The sequence below is a fragment of the Vulpes lagopus genome, chromosome 5 (assembly GCF_018345385.1).
Source record: "Vulpes lagopus strain Blue_001 chromosome 5, ASM1834538v1, whole genome shotgun sequence".
Taxonomy (NCBI): Eukaryota; Metazoa; Chordata; class Mammalia; order Carnivora; family Canidae; genus Vulpes; species Vulpes lagopus.
The window spans coordinates 107,528,800-107,546,291 of NC_054828.1; the positions used below are offsets into that span (position 1 = coordinate 107,528,800).

Here is a 17,492-nt window from a genome sequence, read left to right on the forward strand (position 1 = left end):
GATAAACCTCTCAAGCCTGCTAGCAATCAGGCTTCCATTTTTTTTCCCCTCTTTCCCAATGATTTTCCGGCCAAATCTAATGGCCTTTCCCTCGTCTCAGCCAATTTGCTATCTACATTGTCACTGAATCTCTCTCTACCTTACCCACGTGTCCTCATCTGAGAGATGTTTTGTTTTGTAACCTCAGCCCTGAGCTCAGGCTCAAGCACACACACCTCATATCTGCACAACAGAAGGCACACTGATGTTTCACATGTACTCAATTATTTCACTTTTACCATTAGATTTTAAGTTTCCTGAGGGCCGGACTATGTCTACTACATCCTTTATTACTTAGATGATCTAGTATTTTACAGTGAGCAGGCATTAATTCATGCTGTTTGTTGACAAACTTTGTTCTTCACATCTGAGTACATTGACCTACTTCTGGCAACATGTCTCTAGAAGAGTTAACACAAACGTCAGTTTCCACAGGGACCCCGCACAACTCTGCTCTCCCTCACTCTGCTGACAGCATCATTTTGATTATCGTGGCATTTGGCACTTAAAATCAGTTTGCCCCTACTGATAATCCGTGGATGGTTCTGCATGTATCTGACTTATTTTTGGTAGTGACATCACAGGCTCTTCAGAAGAAAGGATTATGAATATGATAGCCTTATTATATTACCTATAGTCTTCTTTTCTTATTATACATGCATTTGTAGTTGTCTAGGCCTGGTGGGCATTTGATAAATGCTTAGCTAATTAAGGTCAAGAGTTATAAAATAAAGTAAAAAACTTTGAGACGGACTTGTAGACTCTAGAACAAATTACTTAATTTACCTGTATATTATGAACATGCTTGCGTGTGTTCTCAATTTCCGGATAAGGAATTGTAATGTCTTTCCACATTTAAGAAAGGGGAAACGGGGGCAGGTTATGATGACATTGGCAGATCTCTCTGTAGTGCCATCACTTACAATAGCATCTCAGAAGGCATCTGCACTCATTAAATATTCAAAGTTTACGTAGAGACGTGGTTATGGTTTGTTTCCTTACTGATCTTGTAGAGTGTGTATTCTGTTCTTAACTAAATGGCATTTAAATGACTTTTATTTTCAAGAACTCTAGATACTTGTACTGGTTGCCAGTGATACTGTGATATCTTCAAGCTCAGGAAGCACATATTTAGTGAGAAGTGAAGTAATTCTGTGTGAGGTTCGATGACATTTAGTTTTCAAGTCTAAGGTCAAACCCAGCAAGCTCCAAAATACTATCATGTGTAGAACGGGACATATTTCACAAGCTTTATCTGTGACATGAGGGGGATGCTGTTTAATTTAGTTTTGATGAAAAGTCTTCTTCAGTAAAAATTTTTTAAAAAAGAAAAATTTTTGGATGCCTGGGGGCCTCAACAGTTGAATGTCTGGCTTTGGCTCAGGTCATGATCCTGGGGTCCTGGGATTGAGTCCGGCATCAGGCTCCCCACAGGGAACCTGCTTCTCCCTCTACCTATGTCTCTGCCTCTCTCTGTGTATCTCTCATCAATAAATAAAATCTTTAAAAAAGAAAAAAATTTTAAAGGGGAATATTACCCAATAACTAAGGTCATTAGCATTCCATAGCATAACACTGGCCTGTTATAATAACCTTCCAACTGCTGAAATATGAGTAGGTAAAACTTACAGATGAATTTAATTGAACTGAGAGAGCAGTACTTTTTCTTCCTAAGAAGAACACTCAGCCACTGATCACAAATACTGTATTTTTCCAACTTAACCCTAGTCCATCCTGTGTTTTTGACTTTTCTGCCTTAGGCTGAGTCCCTTGCTTTCTGGCACTATCATGCAACCATTCAGTTAGTTTCTGACAGACACTCCCTTTATCAAGGACAGTTTCTCAGGCCAGGTGCCATAAATGCAAACCACAGTAGCTCACATAACTACACTCCTACCTTCACACTGGTCTTTCGCTGCTGACAGCTGGTACCCCTGCCCACAGGTACACCTGAAGGAGCCCTCAGTGTTCTTGCATTGTCCATTTATGCACAGGTTCCCTTGCTGACACTCATCAATATCTGTAAAGAGAAACACATGACACTTATTTTAAAATAGGCCTCTATCTAGAACATACCATCACCTCAACTCTAAGCCTATGAATCAAGCTATGAAACCATGTCCTAAAGATGAATGTCTAACAACTTTTTTCTTCTGAAAATGTATTGCTTGAAATGCATCTGAAACATTTTGCCCAGAGAACTTCATTTGTGGCACAGTCCTTCCCCACAAGTACACCTGACAATTATCCATTTCCTGAGCAAAGCTGTAATTCTTAGTCTCTCATGTAGCATTAAAATTTTGAATTTTATCCTGATATAAGCAAGGTGTCACATGATCCCATGTTTCCTGAAATGGTTCACATAAACTATTAATGTCATGGGAGCTCACGAATTCGTTTTTAAATTAAGTTTTCAGAGAAATTAATTTGGCTGACGAGAAACTTTTGTCTCACTTATTTGTAAATAAAACAAATCAATCACAGTAAATTCTGGCTGCCAACTACTGACTGCCAATGGAGAAACTAAACAAGCGAGCTGTCATTTTAAGAATGATTTTACACCTTTCCAAGTGCTCTAAGTCTATTAGCTTTAGGAGTGGTCGACAGCAAAGAACAGCCTATACCATATTTTCTTTCAGCACATTCTATTAAATACTTGAGACGTCGCTTCAAGAACTTAAGACCAACAGCAGCTCATGGAGCTGGTTGGATCTCACGTAATGTCTGACAACATTTTTAGTGCCTTGGACTCTTTTTGACTTTCTCAAAGAAGATGACAAATTAAGCATTCCCATGTGAAGATGTCTGCAGCAAGAATATACCCTCTATTCCAAGTACTGTCAGGGTATGCCAGACAACTTACATAAGTTACTCATTTATGTTGGGAGTACTGTCAGAAGTAATTCATTATAAGTAATGACACACACATTTGGAACAACTTGAGGCAACCCAGTTATCTCGAATAGGTGATCTTTGGGTCTTTGAAATGATCAAGGGGACAGAGGCAGTGTAATTCTACAGGTTAAAAAAGCCTTTTTCTTTTGTAATGAGGGACAAAATTCCTATGACACATTCTAATAAAACAGGCATGTGGGACACATGTCTTCTCTCTTTTGTGCCAGGATATACACAGAAAAAAAATCATTATCCCTGAAAAGTATTTCTTTAAGGGACTTTCACATGTATCACTATGACAAATCCAGCTCAGAGTTAAAATAGAGACTATCTCTAGGTATCTATAAATTTTGGACATATATGTATATGCTAAAATATACAAAGAGATACAAAAACATAGATACAGGGATCCCTGGGTGGCTTAGCAAAATGTATATGCTAAAATATACAAAGAGATACAAAAACATAGATACAGGGATCCCTGGGTGGCTTAGCGGTTTAGCGCCTGCCTTCGGTGTGATCCTGGAGTCCCAGGATTGAGTCTCACATCAGGCTCCCTGCGTGGAGCCTGCTTCTCCCTCTGCCTGTGTCTCTGCCTCTCTCTCTCTCTGTCTCCCATGAATAAATAAAATCTTTTTAAAAAGATACAAAAAAGATACAAAGAAACAAGTACTGAATTCATTTTTTGAACAAAAGCTGTCAATACATTTAGTGAGGTGGAAACAAAGTCAATATTTAGCACTAAAGTGAAATGGGCAGTTGCTGGAATATTGGAAAGGGGACAGATTTAAGATCTGGGAAAAATGTGACATCTGTGAGCTGATATTGTTGGGAAATATTATGAAATAATTAAAGAAAAAGGATGTTATATAATTTATGATTGTAAAAAGGGTGGGCTTTGATTGGGGAGTAAGGAAAAGAATCAGCAGAAATGTAGGTTTCTAGAGCAGAAGATGGGGACCTTGCCTAACCCTATCCCACACTGTAATGCAGACACCAGGAAAATCAGAGTAGGGGCCCAGGATAACTGGCAAGTGGTCGTTAACTGCCCTTTCCCACCTCCAACCTTTGACGTGTGTTGCTTTTTCTGCCTCCTAAATTTTTCTCCCCTCTGCATTCAAAATTTTAAGACCAAGGCCGAACAGCAGACCTTCTGGGAAACTCTCCCAGAAGCACACAAGCAGGATTAGCCACACACTTCTTGGCTTTAACAGAACTTTGTATATGCCTATAATGTGGTGAATAACAACATCAACCACGTGTCAGACCCTGTCCCTGCATTATCCCATCTTCTGCATATTATCTCTGTTTTTGTATTTTTTCACACAATCCTCACATCAACGAGAGTAGGCACCATTACTGTTGCCTTCTCACAGATGAGCAAATAAGGCTTAGCAAAGGTAGAAAACTTATCCAAGCTTACACTTCTGAGTGTCCAAGCTAGGTTCTGATACACTACACTCCTTTTTAAACTAAATTCCAGACTTAATTTGGATTTCACCAGTGTTTTCATCCATGCACTTTTCTGTTCCAGGACCCAATCCAGGGTACCACATTGTATTTAGGGGTCTTGTCTCCACAGTCTTTCCTTGACCTTCACAACCTTAACAGTCTTGAGAATACGGGGCAGACACCTGTAGAATGTCTCCAGTCTGGATTTGTCTGATATTTTCCTCATGATTAGATGGGGGTTATGGGGTTTTGGAAGGAATAACACAGAGGTGAAATGCTCTGGCTCTCACATAATGTCAGGGGTCCGTGACATGCCCCTGACATCACTGATACTGTTAACCTTTATTACTTGGTACTTTATTATCTATAATTATCTGTAGTAGGTTTCTATTTTTCCAACCAATTAAAGTTCTGTGAGAGATTAAAACCTCTCAGTAGCACCTGCATTTGAACACAGTGCCTGGAACACGGGGGTTTCTTGATACACCCAAAAGGAAGGGAAGTTATGAAGGGAAGTTTCTACTGTAGCCCAAAAGAGTGTCACATAGAGGGGGAAAAAGAGTATTCCTAGGGCTGGCATCAAATGATGGTGTGAATCTGGGGATGCTGGGAAGCATTCTTATAGAGGAGCAGGCTCAGCTGGGATGGCTGAGTAAGAAAGAGGTTATAAGTCATTCATCCAACATGTGTTTACTCAGAGCATTATTCCTCTAAAGAGTCTAATCCCTGGATTTTAGAGACGGCATGAGACCTGGAAATCTGAGTTTATTTATCCAAGGTTGCATGGCAAACCACTAGACGAGCTGGGTAGGAAGGCTGTGGATGTGGGCTGGCAGGAAAAGGACTCAGAGGGAAGGGAGATGCTCACTTTACCTGCTGAGTTGCGAGTGGCTGGCGTTCCACTGTACACAAGGAGTTGGGCCCCCCAGGCTGAGGTTAGTGAATTTGCTACTGCTAGTGGGAGATGCTACAATTCTTAAAGACAGTAAGATATCTGCTTACTACTTATCTACTGTGGTGAGAAATTAATCTCCACCCTAAGGCCTTCACTTTCATTGAGACCCTTCAGAAAGAAGACAAACTTCACTTATTTCCTCTCTTTCTCCACTGCAAAGACCATGGTTTTAGATATAAAGCATGAGGAGCAGAAAGGAAGCCATCCAGAGATTGGACCACAGAAAAATCTAAATTTAAAGAATTATGCAAAGAAAAATTAGAGAAGCCTTGGACAAATTACAATATACCTCCAAAAAATGTATTATAATATACAGACACATGTACATAGGTTTACACATTATATAGAAAGTGTTCATATAGATTGGTTAAAAAACCTGATAAGTGGTAACAGATATTAACATAACTTTTAGAAGGAAAAAAATACAAATGTTTAACAACCATACAAAATAAATGTAATAATTAGAAGTGTCCAGGGAATTAATATAAATAATCATGAATAATAAATAATCTTTTAGAATTAAAAGAAACACATTTAAAAAATTATAAATTAGTGTTCTGTCAAAATAATAAAAAACATTACAAACATTTTACCCAATTATTCTACTTTCATAAATAAGGAAATGATCCTAGAATTCAGACCAAGTTTTATTTTATTTATTTATTTTTAATAAAGATTTTATTTATTTATTCATGACATATGCACAGAGAGAGAGAGAGAGGCAGAGACACAGGCAGAGGGAGAAGCAGGCCCCATGCAGGGAGCCTGATGTGGGACCTGATTCCCGGGTCTCCAGAATCATGCCCTGGATCCTGGGCTGAATGCAGGTGCTAAACCGCTGAGCCACCTGGGGATCCCTAAGTTTTATTTTATTTTATTTTTTTAAAAGCTTGTTAGGTTTGTTTTTTTCTTTTTTTTTTTTTAACATAATAAGTTGGAAGAAAAATATGGTTGTTCAACACATGAACAGCAAGAAAATGCTAAAATAGTAATATTTTGGACTATACAACCTTTAAATGCATAGTAAAAGTAATATGCAGCTTTTAAAAATAATACTTGAGAAGAGTTATTCATGATGTGTAAAATGCACGTTTACTGTTAAGTGACAAAAAGCAAGATACAAAATTATACATACATTATCTTAGTGATAGAAAACATCCATGAGAAAGGAGTATTGATGAATGAGATTAAGAAATTATTTTTCTTACTTTTTTGTGTTTGCTAGATTTTCTACAATAATTTTTTTTTTACAATTTTTTATTTGAGAGAGAGCGAGAGAGCACTCGTGCATATACACACACACACACACTCACACACACAGGAGCAGGGGTGGGGCAGAGAGGCAGAGAGAGAAGCAGACACCCCACTAAGCAGGGAGCCCAACTCAGGGCTTTATCCCAGGGCTCTGGAATCAAGCAGATGCTTAGCCAACTAAGCCACTGAGGCACTCCTACAATAAATGTTTTTAATAGCAATTTTATTGAGATATAATTCACTACCACAATTCACCTAAAGTGTACAATTCAATGGTTTTTAGCATAGTCACAGAGTTGTGGAATTGTGTGTATTGTTTTTATAAAGAGAAGAAATAAAATAAATAGATCTGTGTTTACAGATGTTTTCTAAAAATATGCTGTTTTCCTTTATGTAAACAGATATGGTCTGTATGTTACCACAGGGAGGAGTGACTTTCAAAGACGCCAACAAAAATATGCTCCAAGTAGCTCAGTCAAAATAAATGACAGGTAGCAGGGTTCTTTTTTTTTTCTTTTTGGTTCCCTTTTCTAAGCTAATTACTCTAACATATTCTTAAATGCAGTTCAAATAAAAATGAGAAATCTGATCACAGTATTTACCTTTGCAGTGCTTGTGGTCTGGTGTTGGGCTATAGCCCTTGTGGCAGGAGCACATGTAGGAACCTTCAAGGTTGGAGCAAGTACCATTTGTGCAGACCTGTGGTTCTAGGCATTCATCCACATCTTGAAGAGTATTGCACAAGGGGGGAAAAAACCCATGAAGAGAGAAAAAAAATAAAACATGAATAAAGTTGCATTTGGCTAAAAATAGAAATAGCACTTCTTCAAACAGGGACAGGTTTCTTTAAGATAAACTTTCAAATTAGCCCAAAGGAGAAACAGACGCTCTGGTGTGAACTGCATGTATGACAGTTCTATACCTTGATTTATTTTATGCAAAGTAACTCAAAAAAAAGGAACCAAACATACTCTGTGGATAAATTCAATGGAAAGTTCATTGTAGAGGGGAGGGCAGAAGAGAGGGCAGTTTCAGAGCAGCACCCCTTACAAAATGAAGTATTCCAGAGAATCAAAGATACCTAGCTAGGGAACTGACAAGTTTAGCAGGAAGTGATGGTTTGCCAAAGAAAAAGATAGGACTCAGGATCTGAAGAAACCCCCAACAGAGTTCTTAACAGAAATGTAAAAACAAAACAAAACAAAACAAAAAACAAAACTCGGATCAAATGTTCAAAGATGGCATTGAATCAGTAACAAGCCACTGGGCAGTTTGAAGGTAAAGAACAGGCTGCAGAGAGAGAGAAAATAATACTCATCTTCACCAAGCACTTACTGCATGGAAACTCTAAAGGCTGTACGTGTATTAGCTTATGTAATCCTAACAGAAGCCATACATGCCAACCATTGTATAGAAAAAGGAACCAAGATTCGAAGAAGACAGATTACCCAAGGCCATATGGTTTGAAACTGGTGGCTCATAGGTGAATCTAGTCAGCCTAACTCCAAAGATCATCCTTTAGACCCGTTTCTACTAACACAAGTCAGGTCTAGTGACAGGAACCACTGGAGAGAGAATTAAGAATGTTTGTTTTTATTATTTGCTAACATAACATTAATAAAGAAACAATCATCAAAGTATTCATTGATTTCATTCAGGATTCATTAAGCTCTCACTAGAATATTGTTAATTCAGGGGCGCCTGGGTGGCTCAGTTGATTAAGCATCCAACACTTGGTTTTGGCTCAAGTCATGATCCCAGAGTTGGGAGATCAAGCCCACCATTGAGCTCCAGTGGGGAGTCCAGCTGAGATTCTTTTCCTTGCCCTTGGCCCCTCCTCTGCTCACCCTTTTTCTCCCTCTTTCTTTCTAAAATAAATACATCTTAAAAAAAATAATTGTAAAAAAGAAAAAAGAAAAAGGAGAAAAAATGAGTGGGAAATATCAGAAAGGGAGACAGAACATGAGAGACTCCTAACTCTGGGAAACGAACAAGGGGTAGTGGAAAGGGAGGAGGGCAGGGGGTGGGGGTGACTGGGTGACAGGCACTGAGGGGGGCACTTGATGGGATGAGCACTGGGTGTTATGCTAGATGTTGGCAAATTGAACTCCAATAAAAAAAAATTAAAAAAAAGAAACAGGAAAAAGAATATATTGTTGATTGAAAAAGAAACATTTGCATTCTATGCCCCATCTGAGTCCCTCTGGTAAGTCCACTATATGTTGCAGTGAAAAGGCAGACAGTGTAACATGAACAACCAAACCCTTAAGAGGAAAAATTTAAACCCCTACGTGTTAAACCTACACATAGCATCATGATTTAGGCTTAACTTTACAGCAGTCTGTGACTTAATCCAAGTATCTTAATCAGAAAGCAGACAAACAATAAGGAGGAAAATGCTCTTGACTACATCCATTTCATTTTGCAATGCTCATCATGAAAGCAATAAAGCTTTCCACCCTCCTAATATTAACAGGCAGAGAGTCACGAACATATTAACATCAGAGATCTAGTTCTAACTCAGCCTTCCAGAGGTCAGACTGTACTTGTTTGCATGACATTTCATGAAAACTGTACTCTAGCTTTCTTACAATGCTATCTAGAAATAGAGGATTACCCAAATAGGGCAAAGGTGTGTGAGCACGCAAGCACACAGGCGTACGCTTCACATGCTAATTGAAAACAGCTAAGGCACTGGCATTGCCTGCGTGTTCTACTTTGCTTGCACAAAATCACTTGTTATGGTGAACTGACCCTACTCTACAACGGCAAAAATAGCACTTCCAGACTGACTCATTGTCCATCCTTTCTCTGGTTGTGGGAGTCCACTTTTATAAACACTGAACACAAACAACTTGAAAGAAGAAGCCAAACGCTGAAGCCAAAGTAAATAATGGGACAAAATGAGCCTAGACTCCTGGCATGTAAATTCCAGACAGCAACATTAAAATGTCATGTCTAGTATGCGGATTGGTTTCAAAAATGTAAAAAAGTCAAAAAATGTATGGATTGTTCTCTTTAATTATTCATGTACCATGAAATGTGATTTATTGAGCTACAGAAAATAGCAACGAAATCAACTTCTAAGACCATATTTTCTCTAGCTAAAGCAAATTAACAGGCAAGTACAGATTATCATTCATGAAATATTTTAAAAATACTAGATATTAGGGCGCCTAGGTGGCTCAGTCAGTTAAGTGTCCAGCTCTTGGTTTTGGCTCAGGTCATGATCTCAGGGTTGTGGAATGGAACTCCACATTGGGCTCTCCACTCAGCATGGAGTCTGCTTGTCCCTCCTCCTCTGCCTCTCCCCCTGCTTGCTCTCTCTCTCTCTTTCAAATAAATAAATAAAATCTTTAAAAAAAAAAACACTTGATACTACAAGATACTTGAGTTAAGAGTACCACACTGCACACTGAAGAGTTGCTAAGAGAGTTCATCTTACAAGTCCTCATCATAAGGAAAAAAAAAATTAATTCTGTAACTATGGTAATAGACTTTCACTAGATTTACTGTGATCATTTTGTAACATATACAAGTATCAAATTATTGTGTTGTAAATCTGAAACTAATATAATGTTATAGATCTATTATATCTCAAAAAGAATGTATAGTAGGAAGGTGCCTGGACTGTGGGGCCTCACTTGATGGAGGTAAAAGGAGTGAAATAAACTCAGTTTTATCTTTCACGCAGACCTGTCTCTTAAGCTGCAGACCCCTACAACCTAGTTGGTCAGTGTACTGGACATCTCCACTTGATGTCCCATAGGCACCTCCAAGTCTTCACAGCCAAAACTGATCTTTCTTCCTCTATTTTCTTCATGCTGACTTCCAGGTCAATATGCGATACCACTATCCACCTAGATGCCCAAGTCAGAAACTGGGAGTCATCCTTTCTAGATTCTTTATTCTCCCTCTTAACCCACATTCAATTTATAATAGATCAATTCTATCTTCCCAGTATTTCTCAAATACACCTGCTTCATTTCATTCTTACTACCACCATTCTGTCTCACATGGATTACTGCCATAGTTTCTCTATTTCAAGTGTTGCTCTCTCTAATCCACTATCCAGCCAGTAGCCAGACTAATCTAAAATATAAACAAAATTGATGGTGTTGCTCTTTTAAAAACCGTCAATGGTTTCCAGTGTTCCTCCATTCAGTCAAAGATACAAACCTGTGGAGCTCTGAGTGTTATCAACAGAAAATGTATCCTCTCCTCCCAGTTCTTCAAACCCTTGGGAGGATCAAGGCTTTGGGAAACAAGATAGCTCCTATCTACCCCACCAGCCAACACCCATAGCCTCTTATCCTTCCTGCAGAGGGAAATGGCTAGGTCTTTGGTTTTCTATATTGGAGCTCAAATCACATCTTACTCTAGAGTTATGGTCTTGTACAAGAGTCAGATTATCCAAATTCTTGTGTAACATATACATAATGAGTTCAAAAGCGAAACACCATAAAAAACACTGTGTTCACAGAAAAATGTGCTCCAAACTCCCAAAATACAATTTACCAATGGGCTTTTGGGACATAATTTGGCATCTGCTATTCAATGAATTAATTAAACCTCCCACAGTAAGGAAACTGCCAGGAGTTTATGAGGTCAGCACTTTGAGGATATAATCATTTAAAAGCTTATGAATCACCCGGGTATACTATTACCCAATCCAAATTGATCAATCTACAACACCCCGAGAGACACTAACAGAGGCCTGTGGAAAACCAGATATGCCAAATGTCTATAGAATTTCATGATGTGCTTCTCTGAGAAGTCTATTAGAAGGGGCATTCTGGATAGTGGGCATGATTTGTCCTTAGTAAACCCTGGCTGATTCTTATGATCGTCTTTTTCTTTTAAAATGTTTCACCTTGGGGCACCTGGGTGGCACAGTTGGTTAAGTGTCAGACTCCTGGGTTTCGGCTCAGGTCCTGATCTCAGAGTTCTAAGATGGAGCCCTGCATCAGGCTCTGTGCTTGGTGAGGAGTCTGCTTAAGACACTCTCTCTCTCTCTCTCTCAAATAAATAAATAAGTCTTAAAAATTTTTTTCACCTCATCATTTGAACACTGCAGCCTACAGCTGTCAGCATGAACATGAAATTCATGGTCATTAGTTCCTAAACTCCACCTTCTTTTTCCTTTGGGGAGAAAGGAGGACATAAATCTCTATCCAGCTCTCTGGCAACTTTCCATTCTCCATAATTTTTACAAAGATGGCTTTCGTCTGGCCACCAAATCCACTTGTAAATATTCTCATTGTCTTGGGATGGAATTCCTCTGGGTCAGGGACCCTTTTGAAATTTCCCTTCCTAATGTCCTGGGAACATATGAGACAGCCTGAAAGCCCCTCTCTGGTATGCATGACATCTGAGGTACAGAGGGTGTTCACTGGCTGACCTCACGCAAGTCAGACCCAGGCTATGCTGCCTGCTTCCACTTCACCTATCACTTCCTTGAGGTTGGTCAGAGTTGGATCCAGAGTGACAGCTTACCTACTTCCTGTACTTTCAAGGAAATGACTCTCCCAACACTTCAAATCAGAAATATTTCAGAGGCCATCCCAACTCATTTAATTCCTTAGTGACCACCACAGACTTCAATGAGCAAGCACCATTTGATATTGCACAGTAAACATCTTATTCTGTCATTCTGTCTACATGAAAATACAGGACTACTCCCCCACCCTCAACATGGCATTACTTCAGTTATCCCTCTTCTGTGTAGTCTTTGATGGTACAGATAATGGCAGAATGTATTTGACAGAAAAACAAGCATGGTAAGGTTAAGACACAAAAACTGGTTAGGCCAGAGTGATGGAACAACCCGAATCCAAGGTGCAGTATATCCGCAGGATCTCAGGCACCCTCCATCAAGCCTGGCCGAGTTAAGCTGTGCAGTAGCAGTGCAGCCTACAAAAATATGTTACACATCCCTCAAAGACTCATCACTGTTTTTCAAAACTGGAAAACAGCCAATGCTATGTACATCCCAGTTAAAGAGCCAAAGATGATCTCAGAAAATCAATCCATTACTCCTACCAAATCACAGGCTTCCTACCTCCCCTATTCCAAAAGAACATTTTGTCTTTCAGCAAAACTCAACTGGGGCTATCTGTGGTGTAGGCTGCCATCTGCCATCTGAGAGTTCAAGAACCCCTCAGCCATTCTTATTGCTGCTTGCAAAGGATGATTCCCACACACGGATCTTCTATGGACTTCTCTTTCCTCATTATCTTAATCATATTACTTTGTTCTCTTATTTTCTTGAGTGTACAGGACAGATAGATGAGTTAGTGTAAAGGGCAGAACACTAGTTTTGGAGATAAGAGACCTGGGATCATGCCCTAGCTCTGCCATTTATTACCTATGACTTTAAGCAAGCATATCTGGGAATCAATTTCTATGCCTGTACTACAGGGACTATTGCACTGATAGCAAATAAAACAACGAAGACAAAGCCCTTTGTAGCAATGTAAGAGAAGTTTTTTGTTATAATAATTAGTCTTCTCACACACGTACGTTTCCTGCTTGAAAAAGTAGTTTTTCTTTGCTTTTCTTATTGAGATATAATTGCAAATGACATTGGGTAAGTTTAAGTGATAATCTGATATGCTTATATATTGCAAAAATGATTAACACAGTTAGCTAACACCTCTCTTATGTCACATAATTATTTCCCTTTTTTGTGAACCTAATTATCATCTAGCCTCTTAGCAGCTTTGAAGTATATAACACAGCACCGTTGACTGTAATCAGTGTAATACAGCACAGTTGACTATAATCACTAATCTGTGCAAAAGATCTCCAGGGCTTATCTACCTGCCAGTTGCAAGTTCATACCCATAAACAACATCTCTCCAGTTCCCCCAGCTCCCAGCCCCTGATAACTACAATTCTATTTTGTTTTGCTTATTTACAACTTCAAGTCTTCTCTGGAATTAAGCATGTAATTAGGTATTTAATAATAACATAATGACTAGTGAGAAGACTTCTTTAGCTATAGTGATTTAGGGATTAGACTGGTGTTTGCATATTTAATAATAACTGCAAAAGGTAGAGATGTTCAGTTCTGTTACCATCTTGTACAAAGTAAGTAAATGTAGAATGAAAGTCTTTGATTTCAGGTAAGTCTAAGAGTATCCATCTATTCCATAAAGGTTAACAATTCTTAAAATATGAAGTAAATCCTAGTGTGAGAAGAACTAGAACAAGGAGCTTTCCATGTTTCCATGCAAGTTCTATGCACCTGGTTTTGGTTAAGACTGGCTAACCAGTTGTCAAGTGGATCAAATGACACTAAGTTCTTCAAATGCCTAAGACCCATTACATTTAGAAAACATAAATCAGAGTCACAAAGTCACCATTAACTTAATTATGGTTTGACAGAGAAGGATTACTATGGTAAAAATTTCAGAAATTTGTGTTCCCAGGTCATATGGTCTTTCATAGACTCAATTATAAAGCAAGACAATAAAGTAACTAATAAAGGGGTAGCTGCATACATCCACCCAGGTGACAGATACTGTGTCTTATGCAGGTGAACAAAGAAAATGAAGTTAAAGGATGGAGATGGCCAAGCTGCAGAAGGTAGAACATTTGTTAGAGATGATCGATGACCCTAAAGAAAAGCATGATTCTCAAGAAACAGATCCCAGCTAAACAAAATTGCTGAGAAGTTGAAAGGTAACTATAAAATTAAGATTACTTAGATTCATAAAAAGAAAACTCCTGTGATAGAGGGAGAGCTAAGAACTACAGGAAATGAACTTCTTAAAGAAAGTCAAAGATGGTTATAGATAGAAACTCGACATATAATTTACTTAAACAGATACCAGTTATTACCACACTTCTTATATTTCAGGTTTAGGGAGGTAAAAGGGAGGATAACAGAGTTGGGGGACGAAGCATTATAATAACGTTCATTGGATCCTACCTTGTGTCACACACCTTACAGGTGCTTTATATTGCTTATTTAATCCTGACAGTAAATCCCATCAAGATTTCATCTCCCATTTTAAAGATATTGAAACCAAGCTTCAGAGAAATCATATATAACCCCAAATCTGTCTAAATTCAGGGAAACAGGATCTTTATATCAGAGTTACTGAATGTGCTTTCAAACAATTTAATATTTGAGAATCTCCTTTGGAGGATGGCTCCAGTAGGGTCTGAACCACGCTTGTTCATGAGTGAAGAGAAACCTGTTAATTGAGTACCTGACAGGCTAGCTTCCCTCAAGAAAGGTTCTAGTTGAAGCAGCCAGTTGGAACTGGCCAGAACCCAGGGTGATGAAATAGTCATTAGAGGCGGGGATCAAGAGGGCAGCAGCTCCAGGCTGAATGTGAGATCCAAGGAATACAATGGTGAATGATGAAAGCAGCTTTCAAGAGAGGACTGAAATCCACAACTTGAAAGAAGAAGCTACATTAACAGAGGAGCCAACAAGAGTTGCCAAAAGGCATCAAGGGATAGATATTTTGAAAGTGGACAATAAACTACTGAGAATGAAGGATCATATGCCCTGAACTCAACACTAGGAAACCAGCATGGTCTCCCAGACAACACCTGCTGACATCTGACCTGTTTCTGCTCCAAACAACTTCTGTTCTAATTCATAAATCAAGGAGAAGCATCAATCAGTGAGATCCAGTGTACATGGCATGAATACAAGGAGGCCATTAATGGTTTCACCAAGTTCACCTTTGAGTCAGGAAAAGAAACATAAAGTATAACTGGTATCAAATCTCTGCAGAATATGAGGGTCAAAACAGCAATTCTCAACTTCTAATGAATCCATTTAACAGAAAAAAAAAAAAGAGTCAACATATGGATCAATGGACTTTAGAAAAAACCATGAGCATAATGCCACACATTACATATAACACTGTACAGCTTTAATTATAATAATTTAAAAATATTCATTCAGTAAGAGCAGAGTGATAGAAAAAGGAAGGTACCAAGACTTATGGAACAGAATCCCCTGTGATTTAGGGATTATATTTTTCTACAGAAAATCTTCTACAGAAGATAACAAATACCAAATCCAAGACTTTCTTCAAATGGTGAGCTTTGGAAAAATTTTAAGTCTAATGTTCTCATATATTTAAAATTGGGGTTCCCCCCAATTTTTTAATTTTTAATTGTCTTATCAATGCACTCTAAATGATCTGGACTAAAAGCCACAAACTAGTCCCAAATAACCATTAGAGACAAAAACAAATAGAAAGGAACACCATATAAATAGCTTATCATTTGATGCTTTCTCTGATCCCCCATTGACTCTCTGATACCATCTCCCTTAAGCTGTTTCTTTTTTTCCTTTGTGGCACTCAACACACATCTGACATACCATATACTTCTACCTGGTGAACTGTTTATTTCCAAGTACAATATGAGCTCTAGAGCATAAGCGCAATGAGGAGAAGGCTTTTATTTTGTTTACTCTCTACTCTGGGGTCTTGAAAAATGCCTAGCTCTTGGTAGACAACTGTTTAATAACTGAATGAATAAATATTTAATCAAGTTGTTGTCAATTAGCTCAACTCAGTGATGAGCTTAAGTAATGACTACACCTTCTGAAAGGTATTTTGGAGTACCAGAAGTATAAACGTGAGAACTAAAACATAATATGGCTGGGTATTCAGTAGCCTTGTCGGAGTTTGTAGAAAAATCTTATCTGTTCATTGGTTCAATAAGAACAGAAAAGCATGTTGCAATACCTACTTTTTATCACACTCAACTTTTTAACATGGGAAAGCTCAACTACTATAAAAAACTAAGATAAATCCATTTTGGTATAATCTGCAAAAGCCCCCCTGAGAATTTTAGAGGAGCTGCATGTCCTGTATGAACAATGAATGGAAGTGAAAGCATTTCAGAGAGGAGCTTCATCTGCAGATGATAGAGCCTAAAACTTCACCCAACACAGAAGGAAAAAAAAAAACAAAACATGGCCTATTTTTCACAGGAAATGCGTGATCTTAGCAATGCAAAAACGAAAACTAGTGATTGGAATAAGTGGCTAAATGTGTGACTTTGTTTGACTTCCACAGTGAGCTAATATTTCTGCTTATGATTCTATTAATCTGTTGACAAATGGAAGTAACTTTTAACAGAGGTGCTGTGTTTCTGTCACTAATCTGGAGCAAAGTGGCTGTGCTTAGACTGGTTGCATACATCTAGGTATGATAACTCATTTAGTATTATTGCCCAGGCTAGATAAATCCATTTATATTAAACAGCAATCACTTGCCTGTTTGGTCAGTCATATTTTATGAGTAAGTTTGTGAAACAGGGCTGTGTTTATACCACTATAACGGATTTTAGTTATTTAAGATAAAACTCAGACTCTACTCTTGGATTATAATATGCATCAGTATGTAAAAATGAGAACAAGAATGGAATCTTGATAGGCAACTGCAAAATGTATGCCAAACAGGAAAATTAAAACCAAATGTATGTTCTGACCAGTGATCACATAAACCAATGCATATCAAATAAGTAATTGATAAACAAAAATCTTCTCTTCTCCCAAAGATCAATATCTCACAATTCCAGTGGCAGACATGCATGGAGATGGGCATGAGGTCCAGGGCAGAGGTCCACCTGTACCATGTACAGAACCGAGCATATGCAACCTGGTGTTGAGTCCAAAGCTTTGAAATTGGGACTGTTTCTGCCAAGCCTACTTATCTCACCTGCTCTGCAACACCTAAACATCTTTCCCAGAGATGTAGGAGTGAAGGTGAATGTTTTAAAAAGAACTAAGAGGGTCTAGCACCATCTGCCCCCTGATCCTGCAGCAAATCTCTTGTTCTCTGTCCTTTGGCTACACTTGTCTTTCACCTTCTGGAACATGACTGCTTCCGCCGCCTTCCCCAAGCCTCCTGCATAT

General features: G+C 38.5%; 1 protein-coding gene across 13 annotated transcripts in view; it reads right to left on the reverse strand.

Moving 5' to 3' along the window:
- Positions 1–17,492, reverse strand: part of LTBP1 (latent transforming growth factor beta binding protein 1) — a 390,140-nt gene that overhangs the window by 88,899 nt on the left and 283,749 nt on the right. For all 13 annotated transcript variants that reach the window (XM_041755926.1, XM_041755923.1, XM_041755924.1 and 10 more), the window contains 2 exons: positions 7,198–7,320; positions 1,937–2,059 (listed from right to left, as the gene is read on the reverse strand). In XM_041755926.1, the coding sequence (XP_041611860.1) occupies positions 1,937–2,059; positions 7,198–7,320 (246 nt within the window). The remainder of the gene's footprint in view (positions 1–1,936; positions 2,060–7,197; positions 7,321–17,492) is intronic.